This window comes from Antennarius striatus, chromosome 5, assembly GCF_040054535.1.
Source record: "Antennarius striatus isolate MH-2024 chromosome 5, ASM4005453v1, whole genome shotgun sequence".
Classification (NCBI taxonomy): domain Eukaryota; kingdom Metazoa; phylum Chordata; class Actinopteri; order Lophiiformes; family Antennariidae; genus Antennarius; species Antennarius striatus.
The window spans coordinates 12,719,524-12,737,431 of NC_090780.1; the positions used below are offsets into that span (position 1 = coordinate 12,719,524).

The 17,908-nt window shown below is 41.5% G+C and overlaps 1 protein-coding gene across 3 annotated transcripts; it reads right to left on the reverse strand.

Annotated features, from left to right (window-relative positions):
* Nucleotides 1-211: 211 nt before the first annotated feature.
* tmcc1b (transmembrane and coiled-coil domain family 1b) lies at nucleotides 212-12,916 on the reverse strand. Of its 3 annotated transcripts, none has more exons than XM_068315672.1 (8): nucleotides 12,863-12,916; nucleotides 9,029-9,202; nucleotides 7,452-7,495; nucleotides 5,908-6,689; nucleotides 3,440-3,859; nucleotides 1,849-2,330; nucleotides 1,620-1,755; nucleotides 212-1,529 (listed from the first exon to the last, which is right to left on the reverse strand). In XM_068315672.1, the coding sequence occupies exons 4-8, from the start codon at nucleotides 6,508-6,510 to the stop codon at nucleotides 1,215-1,217; spliced, it is 1,956 nt and encodes a 651-aa protein (XP_068171773.1). In that variant the 5' UTR covers nucleotides 6,511-6,689; nucleotides 7,452-7,495; nucleotides 9,029-9,202; nucleotides 12,863-12,916; the 3' UTR covers nucleotides 212-1,214. The 3 variants fall into 3 exon arrangements, with proteins under 3 accessions (XP_068171773.1, XP_068171771.1, XP_068171772.1); XM_068315670.1 differs by having other exon boundaries at nucleotides 3,440-3,862; XM_068315671.1 differs by lacking the exon at nucleotides 12,863-12,916 and adding an exon at nucleotides 10,803-11,098 and having other exon boundaries at nucleotides 3,440-3,862.
* Between the last annotated feature and the right edge of the window lie 4,992 nt (nucleotides 12,917-17,908).

Below are 17,908 nucleotides of genomic sequence, written 5' to 3' on the forward strand. Positions count from 1 at the left end.
TGGAAAATTCAGACTGAAATTATTGCCCTCTTCACCCTTTATGAGCAATCTTGAGGGTAACAAGACCACACTGACCATTTAAAGTTCCTAGATCTGAGGTGTGATCAAGATAAAGCCTCACTAGTGACTTTAAAACCTTTAAACACCAGTGTTCTTTTAAATGGATTATTTTCATTCGTCATGTACAACTTCTTGATTAAACTGAACTTGATCATTTTTAAAACAGCAAATTTATTTGTCTTAAAAAAACCTAGAAAGTATTACTATTTCATTGTCACTAACAGAAACAGTACGGAAGCACTGAGTCTTTGAGCTTTTTGATTGCTCTTCAAGTATGTTAAGTTCATAGATTATTCTTCTGTGAAAAACCACCAGGAGAGAAGGATCCATTTGGCCTCGGGAACAGGGCCATAGCTCCGAAACAGTCTTGATAGTGATATCCTGGTTGTGGCAGAACCAGTGTTACTGACTTCACACATCCAAAGTACACAAGTCATGAACCTGCTCCTGCATGATCCAGTGACAAGTCTGGTTTGAAAGCAACGTCACCGATGTGCAAGCACCACATTCTTCAGAGGGTAGCGAGCAGGGAGATGAGTTGGTCAGACAGGCTGAACTATCAAACGATTGCAGCAAAACGGAAAGAAATCAGATCTGAAAAATTGAATGAACAAGAGTGGACTTACAAAAACAAGATGTGGTTGGCTCATTACAGTTAAAGGAACATTTAAAAAAAGAAACATCAATCCGTTCTATTAAAAATAGCAGTGAGTTCAAAACAACATGACTTAAACCAGTTCAAAAGTATTAAAACTGTTATCTGATGAGAAATAAATTTTCCACATGTAAACAAATTCACTCAGACCAGAGGAAAAAACAAGGATGCAGTCCTCTCAGCCAATCCTTCACCCGTGCACCATTCACCCTTTTACAGCATGTGCTTGTGACACAATTGCACAAATAGAAAGTCAATACAAAACATCCTCCCCATTCTCCACCTTCTTCTTTACCTGTTTTACTCATCTCAAAACACAATTCATAAAGTGATAAAGTGGCAAGCCTCTGAGGCAATCCTCGTGAAAATTTTGAAAGCTGTGTAAGAGGAAGACAAGGTAGGACGATTGAGATTCATCTCCCTTTGTCAGTCAGCGTCCTGCCTTTCCACACCAGCTCAGTACCCTGTCCCTTCACGACTACGAGCCACTCCAACTCGGTCATCTGGAGTGGAGAAGAAAACGATGCAGATATTCTGACATAGCATCCCAGTGCCTCCAGAGGAAGGCGAGGACGAGCAGGAGGAGCAGCGTGGAGAGCGTGCGGCTGCGCGTTTTCATCAGAGGGACGACGCAGTTCGCCACCGTGGACACAAACACTAACAGGACCGCCATGACAGCTAGCAGCACGTTGATGAGTTTGCCAAGAAGAGTCCGTGCTGTGGCGTTCTCCAAACCCTCCAGCTGCACCACCTGCTGCTGCTGCTGCTGCAGCTCCATCTTCGAGATGCGTGTCTGACATGCCTCCAGCGCCTCCTACAGGTCACATGCAAAACTGTTAGTGAAATAACACCAAGGATAATTATTTTATTTTGTTTTGGGGGTTTTTATTTTGGAGAGGCTTACCTGAATGTCTCTCGCTCTTTCATTTGACTGGTAGGCAATCTTCTCCTCCATGCTGGCAAGTTCCTGCTTCAAGTTCAGAATCTCATTCTGGTGGAGTTCTGTCAAGTCATTGAGCTGTTCTTCTAAACGTTCACACCTGCATAGCAGAGACAACGGTACATCACAAACACGACGTGCAGACACCCACGAAAACAAACCATCCTGCAGTGCATGGGACGTGATACGATACCTGTATCCCGTGTCTTGCAGGACCTCCATTATCATTGTGTAATCACGCTGATAATGGGCTTTCAAGTTTTCAAATGACTCCTTCAGTCGACCTTGGTTTTCACGGAGTTCTTGAATCTCGTGAACTATAGCATCGAAGCCTGTAGCCTGGTGATCTAGGGTATTGCCCTTGGAGCTGGGGGGTCCTAAAGGGGCTCCAGTCATGCTGTTGGCTCCTGCAGAGCCAGAAGTTGCACTAGAACAGTCGTCATCACTGCCATACTTTGGGCTGGACTGCAGCTGTCCCGTCCCGAGGGCTCTCGTCCCCCCGGCACCGACTCCTTCCTCTCCCTGGGATTCATCCATGGAGTCTTTCAGGGCTGTGATGTTGTCGGCGCTGCCAAACTTGTTGCGGATGAGGGACGCAATTTCCCTTGGCTTAGACACGACAGCTCCAGCTGCAGAGTGAGTGGCCTGAGAGAAACTGGAGAGACCACCCGTCACCTGAAAGGAACAAGAGCAGGTCAGCATACAGTGTAAAGCTGGGATTGTAGCACAAGAGCTATGGGTTTATGGCGTGTGGTTTAAACACGGGCTTTATGGAAAGATATATTTCAATGCATTACATTTATCTGCATCGGTTTCAAAATGTAATTAATGAGCTAAAATCTCATCACCATCAGCTAAATAGTCTCAAACAAACTTTGGATTTGGATCAAAGCGGGGTTTTTTTTGCATTAAATTAGAATTTACAACCTGATTGACAAAAAAAAATTCTAACAGAAGCAAATAACTCATTGTAATAAAAATAAACACATGAATAAAATTCTTTATGTTGCTTTAGATAACTGCTACACTGCCTCCCAGTGTGTGTGTGTGGCAAGAAGTGGGATCACAAATTCGTCAGTGTATAACATATCCTCTCTTCCTCTAACAACCCAAGAGTTGTATACTATTTTGAGTGTAGACACCTTCAAATCATTGTTCCATGGAAAATTTAAAGAAATTGAAATTAAATAAACTGATCACCCCACACACTTTACATCATGGTTGATTTATGGGACAGATTTGGTAAAGCTAAGACTTCTAGTTTGTGAGACAGATTGTGCAGAAATAATCAGGGACGTAAGCACTGCCGGTGGGTATTGTCAGTCTGTCAGAATCATAATAAATCTGAAAACACCTAAAATTGTAGTTTTGCAAAAATTTATACAAATTTTATTCTGTTAATGGACAAAACTTTGTATTTTTGACCTCATGCTCCATGTAATGAATGCTTTTAACTGTGATTGGCGAACACCCTGACACATATTCATAAAAAACAGCAGCTTGCAAGCCTGATGAAGAGAAGAATACATACAGTTAGCTCTAAAGAAATAATAAATTACCTGTGTGTGTCCCAAAATGTCAACTGGCAGCACAGGTACCGCCACAGAAAGCCCCCTCACGTGTAACATTAGCATGAAAACTACACAAGGAGCACACAGCGGTACAGCATTACACCAGTAACAGAGGTATGTGTAACAGACCTGCTGTGAGTGACTCGGCACAGCGGTCTTTACATTAGTGGGATCTGGCAGCGGTAGAACAGAGGAGGCATTAAGAGCACAAACCTTGGCGCCAACATCTTTCAGCCCCTGGTGCATGTCTCGGAAAACGTCTTTGGGTTGGCGCGGTATGCCGTTGTGCTCCACCTCTCGCAGCTTCCTGTGGTAATGCTCCAGCTTCCTCTGCAGCTGCTGGATGGTCTGAGCCGACTTCTGGTTTTTCTTCTCAAACACCTGTTTGATGCGAGCACTCTGCTGTTTGTCTGCATTGTTAGCCAGCTTCAGGTATTCGGCCACGTTGTCATCACGGGCAGTTTGTTCGATCTTGATTTGTTCTGTGAGCTTTAGAATCTTCTGTTGTAATTGGGCGATGGCCTGTTTGGTTCGCTGGGGATCCGGGGTGCAGTCGACTACGTCATACCCATCCTGAGCACAGGGGGGGGCGTTGGGTGACACAGCAGGACCTGAACCATCGACACGATCCAGCTGCTTAAAATAGAGTAAACAGAGGAAATTTTAAGAAAGCTTAAATGGTAAGAATGCTATCTGTAGTGTGTATGGATCTATCTAATATGAACATGTCATTTCAAGGTAATGAGCTGTACTGTACAAAAACATTTCATGTAGACAATCTGAAGACTCAAACTTTATTGATTGTCTAGTGTCTAAGATTTATCTGGTGGTGTGATCGCTGCTTTAACACAACTGAACACCCCTCATCTCACCAACAGTTGTCACTAAAAACACTACAGGCCCCATCTGTCTCCCTCTCACTGTTTGGTTTGTCTGTTAGTGGTCCTACTGAAGCAATGCAGAGCAACATGGTGCACTCTGGAGAATACTAAAACCCTCTGCAAAAAAGGATTTGGGCGATTATTCACCAAAATATCACACGTCGTCTCATTAGTATTTAAATAATAATGCATTCCATTCGTGCACCTCGATCCCTCTAAATCCTGCCTACTGGACAAGTAGTCCGCCATCAGTCAGTGCTCAGTCAGAAAGGCAGATGGTAATTCTAAAGACTTTTTTTTTTAAAACATAACTGACTTTTGTCTATTTTTTGAGCCACACACTCAGTCATCAGAGCCCGAAGGCACAAAAACAGGACGAAGGACAGGTAGAACTCTTACAAATGAACACAAAGGGATTTTGTCTTTTCGAGACGCTGGGGATAGTGGAAGTTTTTTTTCCACAGATCAGACTAGTTTGTGAACATAGGTGCAAGATTTTTTTAAAAATGTAACAGATCTGAACACTGTAGAGCTCTCAGAAATAGTTTTTGAACTCTTTTACAACAAGAACAACTTTGCTATACTACTGATTTCCAGTCCTGTACTCCAGTGGCCCAATAGTGTAAAGAACATCCCTATTCCGTTCATGCCTCAGGTTTCGTTCACATCTTAACGTCTGATTGTTTTGAACCCCTTTAAATGAGGCCCTGTTTGAAATGGGTTTTTTAAACCAATACATCACGAGTATCTTTACCCGTCTTCCTGTCACAAAAATATCAATCATCCCATCATTTTGAGTTTGTTTAGCCCTGCAAGCATTCTCTGACCTGAAGTACTCTGAGACAGCAAAAGCTAAATTTAGACAGGCTTAAAGCACAGAGTGACCGACCACTCAAAGGCAATCTCTGACCTCCCACTGCCAACAGCTCCTCTCTTCACACAGCATCATCTGAACGACTAGCAGCCTTTCAACTCATTTACACTATTCACTTACTTTTTTACATTCTGGCACTTATTTTCATGCATGGCTCTGTTTTATCTTTAATTTGTAAAACCCAGTTGCAAACACAGTGCACTTGTTCTTAAATGGGTAATCCCTGAATGTAAGTTAGGATCAAATTCAATTAAATAATAACTTAGTTTGTGAAATGATTGGACTACGCATGATCTGGGAAAGTTCTTATGGCTTTACAATATGCTGAACATATTTCAATGACAGAGTTTGTCATTATTCTAGTGATCACTGTGAATAATGTATACGGCTGCTAATATTCATGGCTGACATCAGTTGTTGTTTTTGTCCTCTTTTTCCCCATCATGCTGTGTGGCGTACAAACAAAAATTACATTGGCGTAAGTGAATTAAGAGTTGTAACACATTAATCCACATTTTTAATCCGTATTTCAATATGCGGCATGTGAAGCTATAAAAGCAACTTTTTTTTCCTATGTTTTCTGAGCTAATGTTGTGTGAGACAGACAATGGAGAAGGTGAAGTCGTGCTGCTTCCAGGAGAGTGACTCATGTTTATGTGTTCAGATTTGATTCATCAGAAGAGGGTGATGGGAGAATCGATATTTATTTTTACTGCATTTTAAAAGCCATGCCCACCTCCACCTACACGGTGGCATTCTAACAGCGTGTGCCACTATGTTAAAAGGAAAGCATACAGAACAGTTACATTTTCTTAATGCATCACTGATATCAGGCTGGAACGTGTCACCCTCTGTCAGGAATGTCTTGTTCCATGACTGTGGCTTAAATTCTCACCTGAACGACGCTGTGGACCTGAGATTCTCACCTTGTCCGGCTCCTCAGTTGAGTGGTAGCCAGAGGTCAGCAGCATGTCAGCTAGCGCTGGGCTGCTGGGCGTGTCTGTGGTGGAGGACGAGCGTGGGCGTCCAGCCTGCAGCAGAGCTTCATGGGTGCTACGTCGATGGATCTGAGGGCTTCCTTTCTGGGGTGGCTCCGCGCTACCCCCCACCTTACTGCGGCGGCTCTGCAGGCTGGTGCCTCGCTTCATAATTGGTGGCGCGCCTCTGATCTGCTGCAGAACACGGCTCAGAGTTGCAGGAGGGGCGGAAGTGGCAGTGCTGTCAGAATCCAAAAGGAGGAGAGAGGAGGCAGGAGCATCCCCTACTTCTGACCCTGCTTCATTGGGCTCGGAGGGAGGGGCGCCTGAACAGGACGAGATAGAGTCATGAGGGGAAACGGAGGAACGTCGGCGCTGTGGCTGGAAAAAGTGCTTCAGGCCGTGGCCCAATGCGCCCATGTTCTCCAGGGCATTATGGGTGATTTTGGACAAGCCATGCTCCGACTCCGACGCCCTCCTGCCGACCTCAGGTTCCAGTCGGCCTCCTGCATCCGGCTCCTCTGGACTCTGCTCACTACTGCCCTGATCCATCAGAGACCTCCAGTTTCACAGTGAGGTTTATACTAGGGGGTGCAAGGGACTAGCTACGCCCCGTCAACACCCCCCCCTCTCTCAGCGACTTGCTCAGAGTCGAGAAGCAGCGGGGATGGCGTTCAGTTGGGTCTTTTGAGTGCATATGCGTCTGCGGTTTGGCTCAATGTCATGCTTGTCTACCACAAAAGGAAAATAAAGTGAACATGCAGCAGTGAATGGTGAACAGAACAACCAGCAGTACAATAGAAATAAACACAAAGCAACAAAAACTGGGTTGACGCAGACGAGACCACCTTGTTTCGCTTTCTTGTTGATTTTGTCGACAATCCTTCACAGCCGACTATTCATGATTGAATGTTTTTCATCATCTCTGCTCACGCAGTACAATTGCTATCCGTTTTATCAGAAGAGCGTGTGGTGTGTCTGACAGCGCCAAGCCGGTAATGCAAGAACACAAAGTCTACAAAATAAACAAGCTTAGGGAACAGTTTCTGAAATGCCCTCATTTGTTACACAACACATCACTTTCTATCGCATGTATTTTTGAATATTTAATCCAAACTGCAGAAAAGACCACACAATAAGGGGAAATTACATTTCAGAAAGTATTCATTAATTAAATTGACAATCATGTGTGAGTGTTTGGATGGGGAAAATAAAGGGGCTACCAAGTGTGAAAAATGCAAATAATATATTAAATGGATAGTGAGCGTGAACTAATTCTCGTCTGAATAAGGTGTTAAAGGATCATCCGCAGCAGCAGCACAGTCCACTTTTACATCACATTTCATAACAAGACTAATTCTTGAAATGTAAAGAACCAGTCCAGGTCTTTGGTTCTCAGACGACCAGTTGTATCAAAACTTTTAGAAATACGGAGTTAGAAAGTTGGACAGAAGGAAGGTAGAACAAGAGACAGAGAGTGAGCAAGAGCTTACCATCAGTCCAGCTTCTCCTCCACTGCCTCACAACTCAGGGGTGGCTACAGCAAGCAGAAATATATAAAAATAAATAAATAATACTCACCACTGAAGTAAAAGGAAGGGATTCAAAACCAACACATAGAAATAATCAGACTTGAAGACAAATTTTCCCCTCTGTAAGAATGGATGTTTAAAGCAACAATACATCAGACGAGAGGCTTAAAGAGGAAGACGCTCCTGTCCTCCATTTGTCTTTGGTCATGCTATCCTTGAGTGCAAACGTATAGAGTTAAATTAGAGTTAAAAGCATGTGGACCTGCAGTTATTTCACTCTTATGGCCAAATAATATTATCAAAGTGAGATTAGCATCTCAAACCGTCATCTTTTCATTTACAGGTTTGCCCATTGTCTCCTGAAGAAATTCATTCTACTACAACATTAACACTAATAAATTGAATTTCATTCAACTTCACAACTCAAGCCTGAATAGTTTTAAGATGGATCAGACACTTTGTATGCTTGAGAGAGACAAAGCAACATCAGTGCTCTCTGGTTAGTCATAAACAGTAAAAACATTCAAAGTTCATATTTGTTTGCAGTTTATACATCAGAAAAGATGTCACAGATCACACTGGTTTACTATTATTTTTAATAAGGAAAGCCAGTCGCCCGCTTCGATATGTTATCATTTGTGATTAAGCGTTTCAATAAGAGGAAAAAGCTTTGAAGCTTTTCCTCATTTAGTCTTTGAGCACCTAAACAGGCTCTTTCCCAAAGTGAGAAGTCGTCTCTGGAGCATCTCTGATAGAGATGCTCCAGAGACGGGATCAGAGACGGGATCAGAGTTGGGATCACCGTTTTTAACCTGCCATCCCAGACTCATCCTTCCACTCTGGGGAATGTGACTTCCCATGCGAACTCACATGATAACTTCATGAACCCCCCCCCCGAAAACAAATCTTACCATCACCACAATACACAGGTCACATTCAGTTTTTGTATACAGCCTATACCCTGACTCAACGCTGAGCTTCATCCTTTAAAACCTTCATTAGTTTGAAAATCATTCCTTCAGAAAACCATCCCGACAGAAGTAAAGGTCACAAAGACTGGGTGCAGTTTATCACTTAGTAAGATAGAAACTGTAGAAAAGACACGGCAGCAAAGCACCACACCGACACTGAACTACATCCTTCATCTACAATGATAACACAATGGAATCTGACTCCTCTGAGCTGAGGGCAGAGTGTTCTCTTCGAAGTGGGTCAGCCAACACTCGCATATCACTCTCTGTCCATGCAGTCCTCCAAGGTCACACATCTACATCCTGCATGTCTGTCAACATTTAGGCTTTCATTTGCATCACATAGAAACATATCTGCAAAACGGCAACTTGGAGTGGGTCTAAATGGTCACACTTTAACAGCACAACACGACTTTGTATTATCAGAAAATGTAAGTCAGTAGTTTTCTTATAGTAGATAAACATCCTTTATTATTTTTACTGATAAAGCACAAACAGGTAACAGAAGATCTGTTTAGAAAAATAGTTTTAATTTTTTTTTTAAAAACAAACTGCAGACCAACGTACCTTCAGATGGGGTCATCAGCAAATCATTTGACACTTCAGTAACACAGGAAAAGGCTTGACCCGCGCTGCTTCCCGACACGGTTTCCAATGGGTAAAGGTTACAGATGGAACTCTGGTGTGACACCCGTCAAACCGCATTCATCTCTGTCCATCAACATTTAGAAAAATCACATGCTGGAAAGAACAACACAAAAACAAAGGCAAGACATCATGAGATGCAGTTTGCTATGAACGCAGCTTTAACGGAGTCTCTCATAAATGTTCTTGTCTGTAATATGCGGCAAAATGTCTTTAACAATCCAGTAGTGGTGCTTCGCCATTTGAACCCCAGGCAGACTGGCGGTTTGGCTCATGACAGCGACGAGGACCCAAATAAACAACTGTCAATAAAGACTAATCTGTTGATCTGGTACTCAGTAGCCAGTAATTGAGCTTTGATGATGCTCTCATGACAGGACAGTCTACTAGAAAGCATTAGAAAGCTTGATCTCAGCATTAGTGCTTTGTATAAAAAATTATATGTGCTGATTAAATGACCTGAATGCTGGGCCTGACAATAAACAAATGTAAACTTCATGATGCTTCATGGCTTACACATGGAATTCATACACTGACAACTACAACTACCAGATATAACATGAAGCTGATGAGCAGCATGTGTGCTATTTTCTAAATATATCCAACCTGATAAAAGTCACAGAAAATCACATGAAACAAATAAAAAGCATGTCCAAATCAACATCAACAACAAAAGCGCAGGTCGAATCAAAATATTATATTATTGATCCAAGATGGGAGCCGAGTCAAATATTTTCCATCATGCCTTGCAGTGGAGTTTGATTCTGAAGCCTTTCTCCAAATACTGGAGCTACTTTGTCAGGTTACGTTGGTACAGATACGCCTTGGGCTCCTCACAATAAAAGCCCTGTCTAAAATGTGCAGTATTCAGTACATAAAAGACATTTATTAGGTAATATATTAAAAACTTCACATGCAATTCAAGTAAGTCAATGACATGTGACCACATCTATTTGACCACATGGGCAATAATTTTCTCACAATTTAAGAATCAGCATGTGGACATCAAACACTGAACGTCTCATCAGAATTAAATGAATGAAGACACACACTGAATGAAAAGATCCAATGGTTACAAACCCAGTAAGGCATTTTTACAAGCGTATGGTTCATAGCGTGAGTGAGAACACTTGTCTTTATGGGGTAACAGCTACATGACAGGCCTCAGCAGCCTTTAAGCTTAATTAATTGTGCAATGTTTTAATTAATGGTTTCAAATATCTCCTGGGTATGTCTCTGTAGGTTCTCAGTTATCTGGGTCGAGGTAAATCAAGAAGAAGAAGAAAAAAAAGAAAAACAGAACCAACTGGACTTGTTTCAGACTGGATGGAGGTGAAACATCTGAAGCCTCCTGAAGCCCCTGAAGCAGGTCCAGCTGGCTCTCTGGTTCCTGTGGACCTCCTGAGTGATATCTAAAGGACACGACCCATTTCCCGTTTTTTGTAGAATCAAAACAAGGATATGCGACATGATATCGATCTATCGATACAATGTCAACAACAATGTAAACGAATGAGCCAAACGCAGTCACGTGTTTTCTGATCTGGTCAACAACAACAACACGCGCTGAAATGAAGTGGAGTTAGCAGTGAAGTTAGTTCCATAACACTACTACGTGTCACAAAAGCTTTCCATTACCTAAACAAATCGCTCACTAGCCAACAGGTGTATTCGTTGTGATTAGCTGTGGCCTTACTGTGATAGAGCGTTGCTTCTGTACGGGATACGCAGAAATCCTGGGTGTATTCATGAGGTTAACGACGGAAATAGTCTGAGCCCGAAGGTTTAACGCAGATCAGAGGAGGATGAATTAGCACCTCGCTAACTGACGTTCTTAGGCCTGGTCAATGTAACATTCGCCTGTGGGGCATAGTTACTGAAAAAGTCAATGTAGTTTAACGCTTCATTGTAGAGTGGTTGTAATCGTTCGAGTTGATGACGTCAAAAAACATCTTTAATTGATCTCTTTCCTGTTCTGCTCATGTTTAGCTAGCCACACAAGCTAACGCTGCGCACCACGGGGTGTTCATTTTACTCCACAGGACACACCGGTGCTGCCGAGCGGGGCGGGGTAATGGTGTTAATTACTGTATGTCGGATGCTTTGCTTTCATCACTCTCTCCCTTATTTCATGGCTTTTTTGAAGATGAGCGACTTTTAAAGATGTGTGGATTTTAACATCTAACTGAATCAGCACACATTCTGTTACAATTTCTCCATAGCTGCAAATGTTTTGGATTAAAATTTCTTTACTCAAGGGAGTGAGTAGTTTTTTTAATGTCTTCACATTTTAATATTCTGGATCACCAGACCTGGACACTTATTCATATTTATGTATGTCTTATTTCTCAGTTCAGTGTGTTGTACTTTAGATCTTATTGGTATGTTATCTTTAAAATGCAACCTCAGCATTGTAGATAGTATCCATGCAGTTAGAACCAGAAATGTGTAATGGTCTCTGCCTTGCAAAGGTTTAAAACAATCCATTACAAAATCTGATTCAGATCACCACCAGAATCTAATGCATTGATTCCTAGCATTTATCCTCTCTCTCCACAAAAATCAACCAAAAAGTACTTTTTCCAGTGATCCTGCTTAAAGGAAAAACACAAGACAAACCACTGATGGCAAACACATGCCCTCCATTGCAGTAGGTTTAAAAGAAATCTGCAAAAAGCCCATTAACATTTTAATACAATGACCAACATCACTAATTTTAATGTATAAATAAAAGTATGATCCAGTATGTTTACAGTACTTGTTTTGGTTAACTTGTCATTTTAAATTTGTCTCATTTGTTTTCAAGGATTAGAATCAGAATCAGAAGAAAATATCTGAAACTCATCACATGTGAGGAGTTAGATGTGTTAGATGTGTTACAGCCGTAGGGATGGATTCAGGACAAGATATCTTCTTACACCTGTTCGATCATCAATCTCAAGCATTTGTCAAATATTTCACTTTCAACGAACACAAATAACATATTAAGCCAGTAGCCATTTACTCATAATACGATAATAACCCTAAAAATTGAAGTCTGTCTGACAAAATACTGTCCAGCTGTCAAGACCATCAGAAAAAGACCCTCACAGGTGACAAGATGTTTAAAATACTGGAATGAATTCAGACAGAAGGAAGAGAGGAGCCATCAGTCGATCTCTTAATCTCACTTTGGGCATTTAATGGTGGCGTTTTGTCTCAGAATGACTAAATTATAGGATTACAACAGCATGCAGTTGATTCTTTGTACTGGTAACGTAAAACATTCAATGATGACAGTAAAAATAGCCATCTAGAAATATCGCTGCTTAAAATTTTAGCATATCCTGTTCAAGCCTGTGAGAAAATATCATTGCATCCGGCCTGGGTGTTGTCTCCAAAGTTCATCCTTTGCAAACCCTGTCGCTACCGCCCGAGCTTTATTTCGTTTTTTGTAATTACAGCATTCAGATGAAAACAGGCTTAACATCGCCCGTCCAGACTACGCCGGGTGCCAAAACAGGCGCCCGTCCACCGCCTAGTCACTCCGACCTGTCAGTTAGCTCGCTAAGGAGCGTAGCTCGAAAACATCGCTCCGGCTCAGCCGCGGTTCGCTCCAGGCGGACCGGGCGCGTCGCCAGGCGGCGGTGACAACACGACAGACATCGCTAATCAAAGCCAGCTCCTCCTCAGATCGGAGAACAACAATAACAACTGGAAACGCGTTTCCTTCATAGAGCGGCTCGTAAAATGTGCGTTTTATTGGTGTGAACTTACATGAGCGCTGAGAGGATTGTGTTGATGACCATTCATTTCTCCCGACGGTGTGACACGCCCACGGTGACGTCACATAGCGTGCTCGACGTCGAAGCAGCTGAGTCCACGCAGCTCACCATAAAGCACGGGGACTGCTCGTGTGAGTAGTGAAAGTCCTCTTTGAAGACATAAATGGATGTCCTGACTTTTATCAATTATTTTTAAAGACGAATGTATTGTTAAATTCAAAATACAGATATGTAATTTGATTTTGATGAATAAAACACTTGTAACCAGTCGGCTTTTTGCTTATTTGTTTTGATGACGGTTTTGAAGTAAAACTGGTTGTTCAGCAATTTTTTGAGAATTTTTATAATTAACAACTTTTTTTGGGGTCATTTGAAGCAGCGTTTGGGTTCTGCTATTGTGATTTTTTTATATTTTCTAATTTTGTAACACTTTTAATTGACCAGAATCTATTAATACTATATAGAAAAATGACTGGCTCCTTAACTGATAATGGAAATACATTAATCTTGATCTCAGCCTTAGAAAAAGCCTTCACCCTGACAAACAAAACAACATTGCTGACAATTAGCCTTGTCCTTTATTGTTAGTAAGTACATTTATATTTTAAATCTTTCTTGACAAATTCAAAAAAGTAATTCCTTTGCTGTTAGGGTTAGAGTTTAATAAAAGTTAGCTTAATAGTTAGTTATAGTTTTGTAAGCCTGTTATATTAACTTCACCGGTCTGTGATGTTACTGGGGCTCATCAGTAGAACCTCTAAAATCTAATTTTGCCTATAAGAAAATGGAAGTGATGAAAGGAATGCATGGCACAACAGACAGGGTTGGGGTGGTGCTGATCAGGTGGAGCTTGTTTTGCAGAAGGTGTTATGGGAGGATCAGGATATCCTGGCCTGAGGGCCCAATGAGAACATGAGTTTAAAGCAGCAGGCTTAATGGTAGTAGACACACTAGTTGTCGTGAGAGGAGCAGGAGTTTCAGTTTCAGGAGTTTGTAACTGCGAATAACACTTGAGGGGGAGGATGCAATGCTGGGATCTGATCAAACAGTGCAGATGATATGGCTTTAGATTATGGATTGCAGGATTGCAGTCTTGAAAAGTTTGAGTCTGACCTTCTGCAAGCAGTAAACGTTTTAGGAATGACAGAATGGGCTAATCAGGAGATGATGGAAACCTAAATTTGTAATATGTTATATTCCACATGTTCTGTGTTAGAATCTGTAGAAGCACCTGAGCTGTGGCTGTGGCTGTTGTCGATGTGCCTGCAATAGGGACAGGAGTGTCTGCAAAAGGAAGGGGCCTAGGAAATATGATAATAATATATTTATTAAATTCATCATGTTTTAAATGTTTCATGACTTGGCCACAAACTCTCAGTTTTCATTGCCAGAGGACATTTTCGTGTGTGAAGGACATGTGACTGAAGACTAAACATCCACAAGACAAGAAAGAGTAAACACTCATCCTACAAGCAAACACACCGAGTAAAAAAGCATGACGTGCAGTGAGTGTGCTTAAATCGAATGGCTCACATTCAAAAGTATAAAGCAATGGCATAGTACATACCTCCATGTACACCACAATCCCCGATGAGTTAAATCAGTCACTCAGAGCATAGCAGACGCCTTGTTGTCATGGTGACTTTGTTTTGTCCTCAAACTCAATATACCAAAGGGAAAAATAAGGTCTCCCAGCCATGAGATGCATTTAAAAAAAATCAGGGGCAGACAGGGCTACCAATGCAAGAACTTTCAATACTTAATGTATAATTCATTCAATATATTACAGCAAGAGGTGCAAGATATTATAAAAAAATATGAGCCTAATATATTTGGAATATGAATCCCTTCAGTCTGAATATGCTGTTGAACATTATTCATCTGGTGTACTGTACCTGAATCATGTAGGAGGAGATGATCTATATATTCTATGTTTTATTATACTGACAAATACGGTGTGTTAAAAACATATTTGTCATTGATAGATGAACTTTATTGATCCCAAACTGGGAAATTCACAATTCACATTGGACAGACAACTACATAAATGCATAAATAGGAAAAGGCTTAATGAATGAATGTTTTGATAATTTTCTTGGATTCAATCCAGTGTCCACAGCCTTTGACATACAATATAAAAACATGACTAGGCCATTAGAATTCACGAGGGCACAAATCATTTATATAACAGTCTTATTTTTATTTTAAGAGATATGACTTTACTTCCTACCGGATGAGTCCTACTAGATCCCTTTAATTCAGAATGAAAGCATCCAATGATAATATTTTTTTAAGATGTAACAGTTCTGTTTGACATATTATAAAAAATAAACAAAACAAATGTTCAAATGACCTTTGGCTATTGATTTTCCAACAGGGATCTGAATGAAAAATTGGAGCCAGGTATTGACACAGGTGATACAGTAGGAATTTTATATTACTGACTAAAAACTGGTCTGTCTTGTGTGAACAAATAAAGCTGATACACAGAGGCAAACTGTATAATTCTGTAATACTCGTAATATTCATAGGAACAACTTCAACGCACGTATAAACATCACAGTATGTCAGAAGACTCAATGTACGTCAAATCACAATGAACAGACTTTGTGAATTAGAGAAGTATTTTTTCTTCCAGCTGTCAGTAGTATCTGTTCTGTAACACATTCATCTTACAGAAAGTGTGTTTGTCTGATAATGTCTTCTCTATGGGTTTTTGTACTGACTACCTATAATTTCATTGCTATTAAGAAAAGCAATTTTATTTATCAGACGTCTCTTCCAAGAGCATGACTGTCCGTGTTACGTGATTGTGGAATTAAATGAAAGATGAATGAGATTAGAAGATCAGTGGTCATCTTAGAGGTTTGTAACGTCATCATGAGGCCAGTCATGCTGATGGATCACTGGCGATAACCCAGGGTTAAAGGTTTCTCTTTGATATGTAACAGCTGGAGACCATTTGTCACTGTTATATTCTGTGGCAGTACTGGGGAACTGTATAGACTCTGGATCCATCTTCCACTGGTAGCCATCATAAACTGGAGGTAATGCAATTGTTCCACATTCTCTGTCAGTGGTGTCTCTGGCCACGGGGTAAGTCCAACAGAGTGGTTGAGGTGTGAACAGACCCCCAGCTATAAGCTGTTCATGAAGGGCATTGTCAATGCTGCGTCTGAGGTTAATAGGAGATGGTGGCCACATGTCGAGCTCTACAAGTGAAAAAATACATTCACGTTCACCAACTTTTTGACAGAGTAATGCAGCCTGGGATTGTGAGCTGATATTGCCGACAGGATCCGAGGTGTATTCTAGCACAGTGGTAGATGGGGGATCATCATAGGGACACATTACATTGTGGCTGAAACCAGTTCTAGATAGTTTGTACTTTGCCCAGTTGTTTGGCATCAGGTCATCCCAGGTTTGCTCTGTTTTCTTAAGTGGTCCTTTCTGTATCCTGCCCAGGATGCTACCCCACAAGCTTATCACCCCTTTAAACATTTTACTTCTCCTCTGCCAATGATTGCCCCTTAAATGACCCCTAGATGGTATCCAGAAGATCCTGGATCCTAGGACAAGTAATGAGAATCCCCAAGCTAACTCAAGAATTCTAGCCCAAAACTGACTTAGCCACCAGCCCCAACCAAAACGCCTCCAGTTCCCCAGTAGCCCATAAAGCCAGAGGAGACTAAACATGTGAAGGCTGCAGCAGAGGACCCCTAATAAGGCACACACTGCTGTGACTCGTTTTGCACATTTCTCAATTCTTTGTGAGGGAACCCACTGAGGTACAGGGGACCTGAGAAAGGGATGTACATGAGAAAAAGATTTAGTGAGAATTCCTAGACAGAACGGGAGACCACAGCAGAGGGAGAGGGTTTCTAGCAGCAGAGGGAGTGTGGGAGGCAAAGGTGGAGAGAAAAGATCTGCAAGAAGTAAGGGGGTACAATGTGATATAGACATCACTCCAACCACCCAGGGTTGCTGCAGCTTCAACGAGAGGATAAATAAGTTCAGCCCTCTGAGTGTGACTAGAGCTAGGGAAATCTGTGCCCACAAAAGGAGCTGTAGGGGAGCATTATGTAGGGCCGCTAGCATAGCATGAGACAGGATTTGACGGGTTCCATAAGGATCAAGAAAAAAGAGGACCCCACGCAGAGTACCACTGAGGATCAGCAAACTATTTGCCAGAGTAAGGGCATCACAGATAGGATGAGGGAGAGCAAATACACCAGTGATTCCTATAACTGCCAGGACTGCCATCAGTATGAAAAGACCGGCAGACCCAAAGACATGTAGTTCCCAAGCAAAAGCCAGTGTTCGCCTCATGTCATCCCAAAGCAGACTGGTGCCATTAAAGTTTGGAAGAACACAAGGATTCAGGCCGAGCACACAGGGATCTCCAGGTCTGGGCCGGTTCTGGTTTGTCATGAATTTGAAGACATGGGATTTAGGGCTCTCCAGACCTGACACAGAGAATGGCAGAAAAAAAAGGAAACGTTATGTTATGTGTGATATTAACAATTACCAATATCAGCCCCAGAGTCTACACGCCAATGTATCCTTGAGGAAGACTCTTAAACCTAACTTGCTCCCTGAACTGTCTCTCCAGGATGGGTTAAATGCAGAGAATAAATTACACAATGTTGTACTATGTGTAAATGTGACTGACAAAAATGCATTTTCTTCAACAAGAAGCAGCCTTTAATTGCCGATTCTAACAAGAGGATTATTCTGTCATCAATGAGGAAATTCAACTGATTTTCATGAGAAAATGAGTGTTGGTATGTCAACAGAACACAATAATGAATAACAAAACACAATAATGAATAGGTGATTTGAGATAATGACTTTATAATTGTACCTACAACTGTTCCTGCCCTCCATGGTTGTGAGTTCTAATGGCAGAGAATGTTTAATGTTTATCACATGTACAACCTAGTTATTGTTCATGTAGCATGTATATACCCTATATAAACCTTTTGTAAGATATCATGTCCATGTCATGTCTTAGCTTCAAACAATCTCATGTTCACTT

What these genes read in the sequence shown, in the direction of transcription:
- tmcc1b (XM_068315670.1), bottom strand. Translation starts at nt 6,510, where the DNA reads ATGGATCAGGGCAGTAGTGAGCAGAGTCCAGAGGAGCCGGATGCAGGA. An exon ending in CAACTGAGGAGCCGGACAAG is followed by an intron (nt 3,863 to 5,907) that starts GTGAGAATCTCA and finishes CTCTATTTTAAG; the next exon opens with CAGCTGGATCGTGTCGATGG. An exon ending in AAAGAGCGAGAGACATTCAG is followed by an intron (nt 1,530 to 1,619) that starts GTAAGCCTCTCC and finishes TGTGACCTGTAG; the next exon opens with GAGGCGCTGGAGGCATGTCA.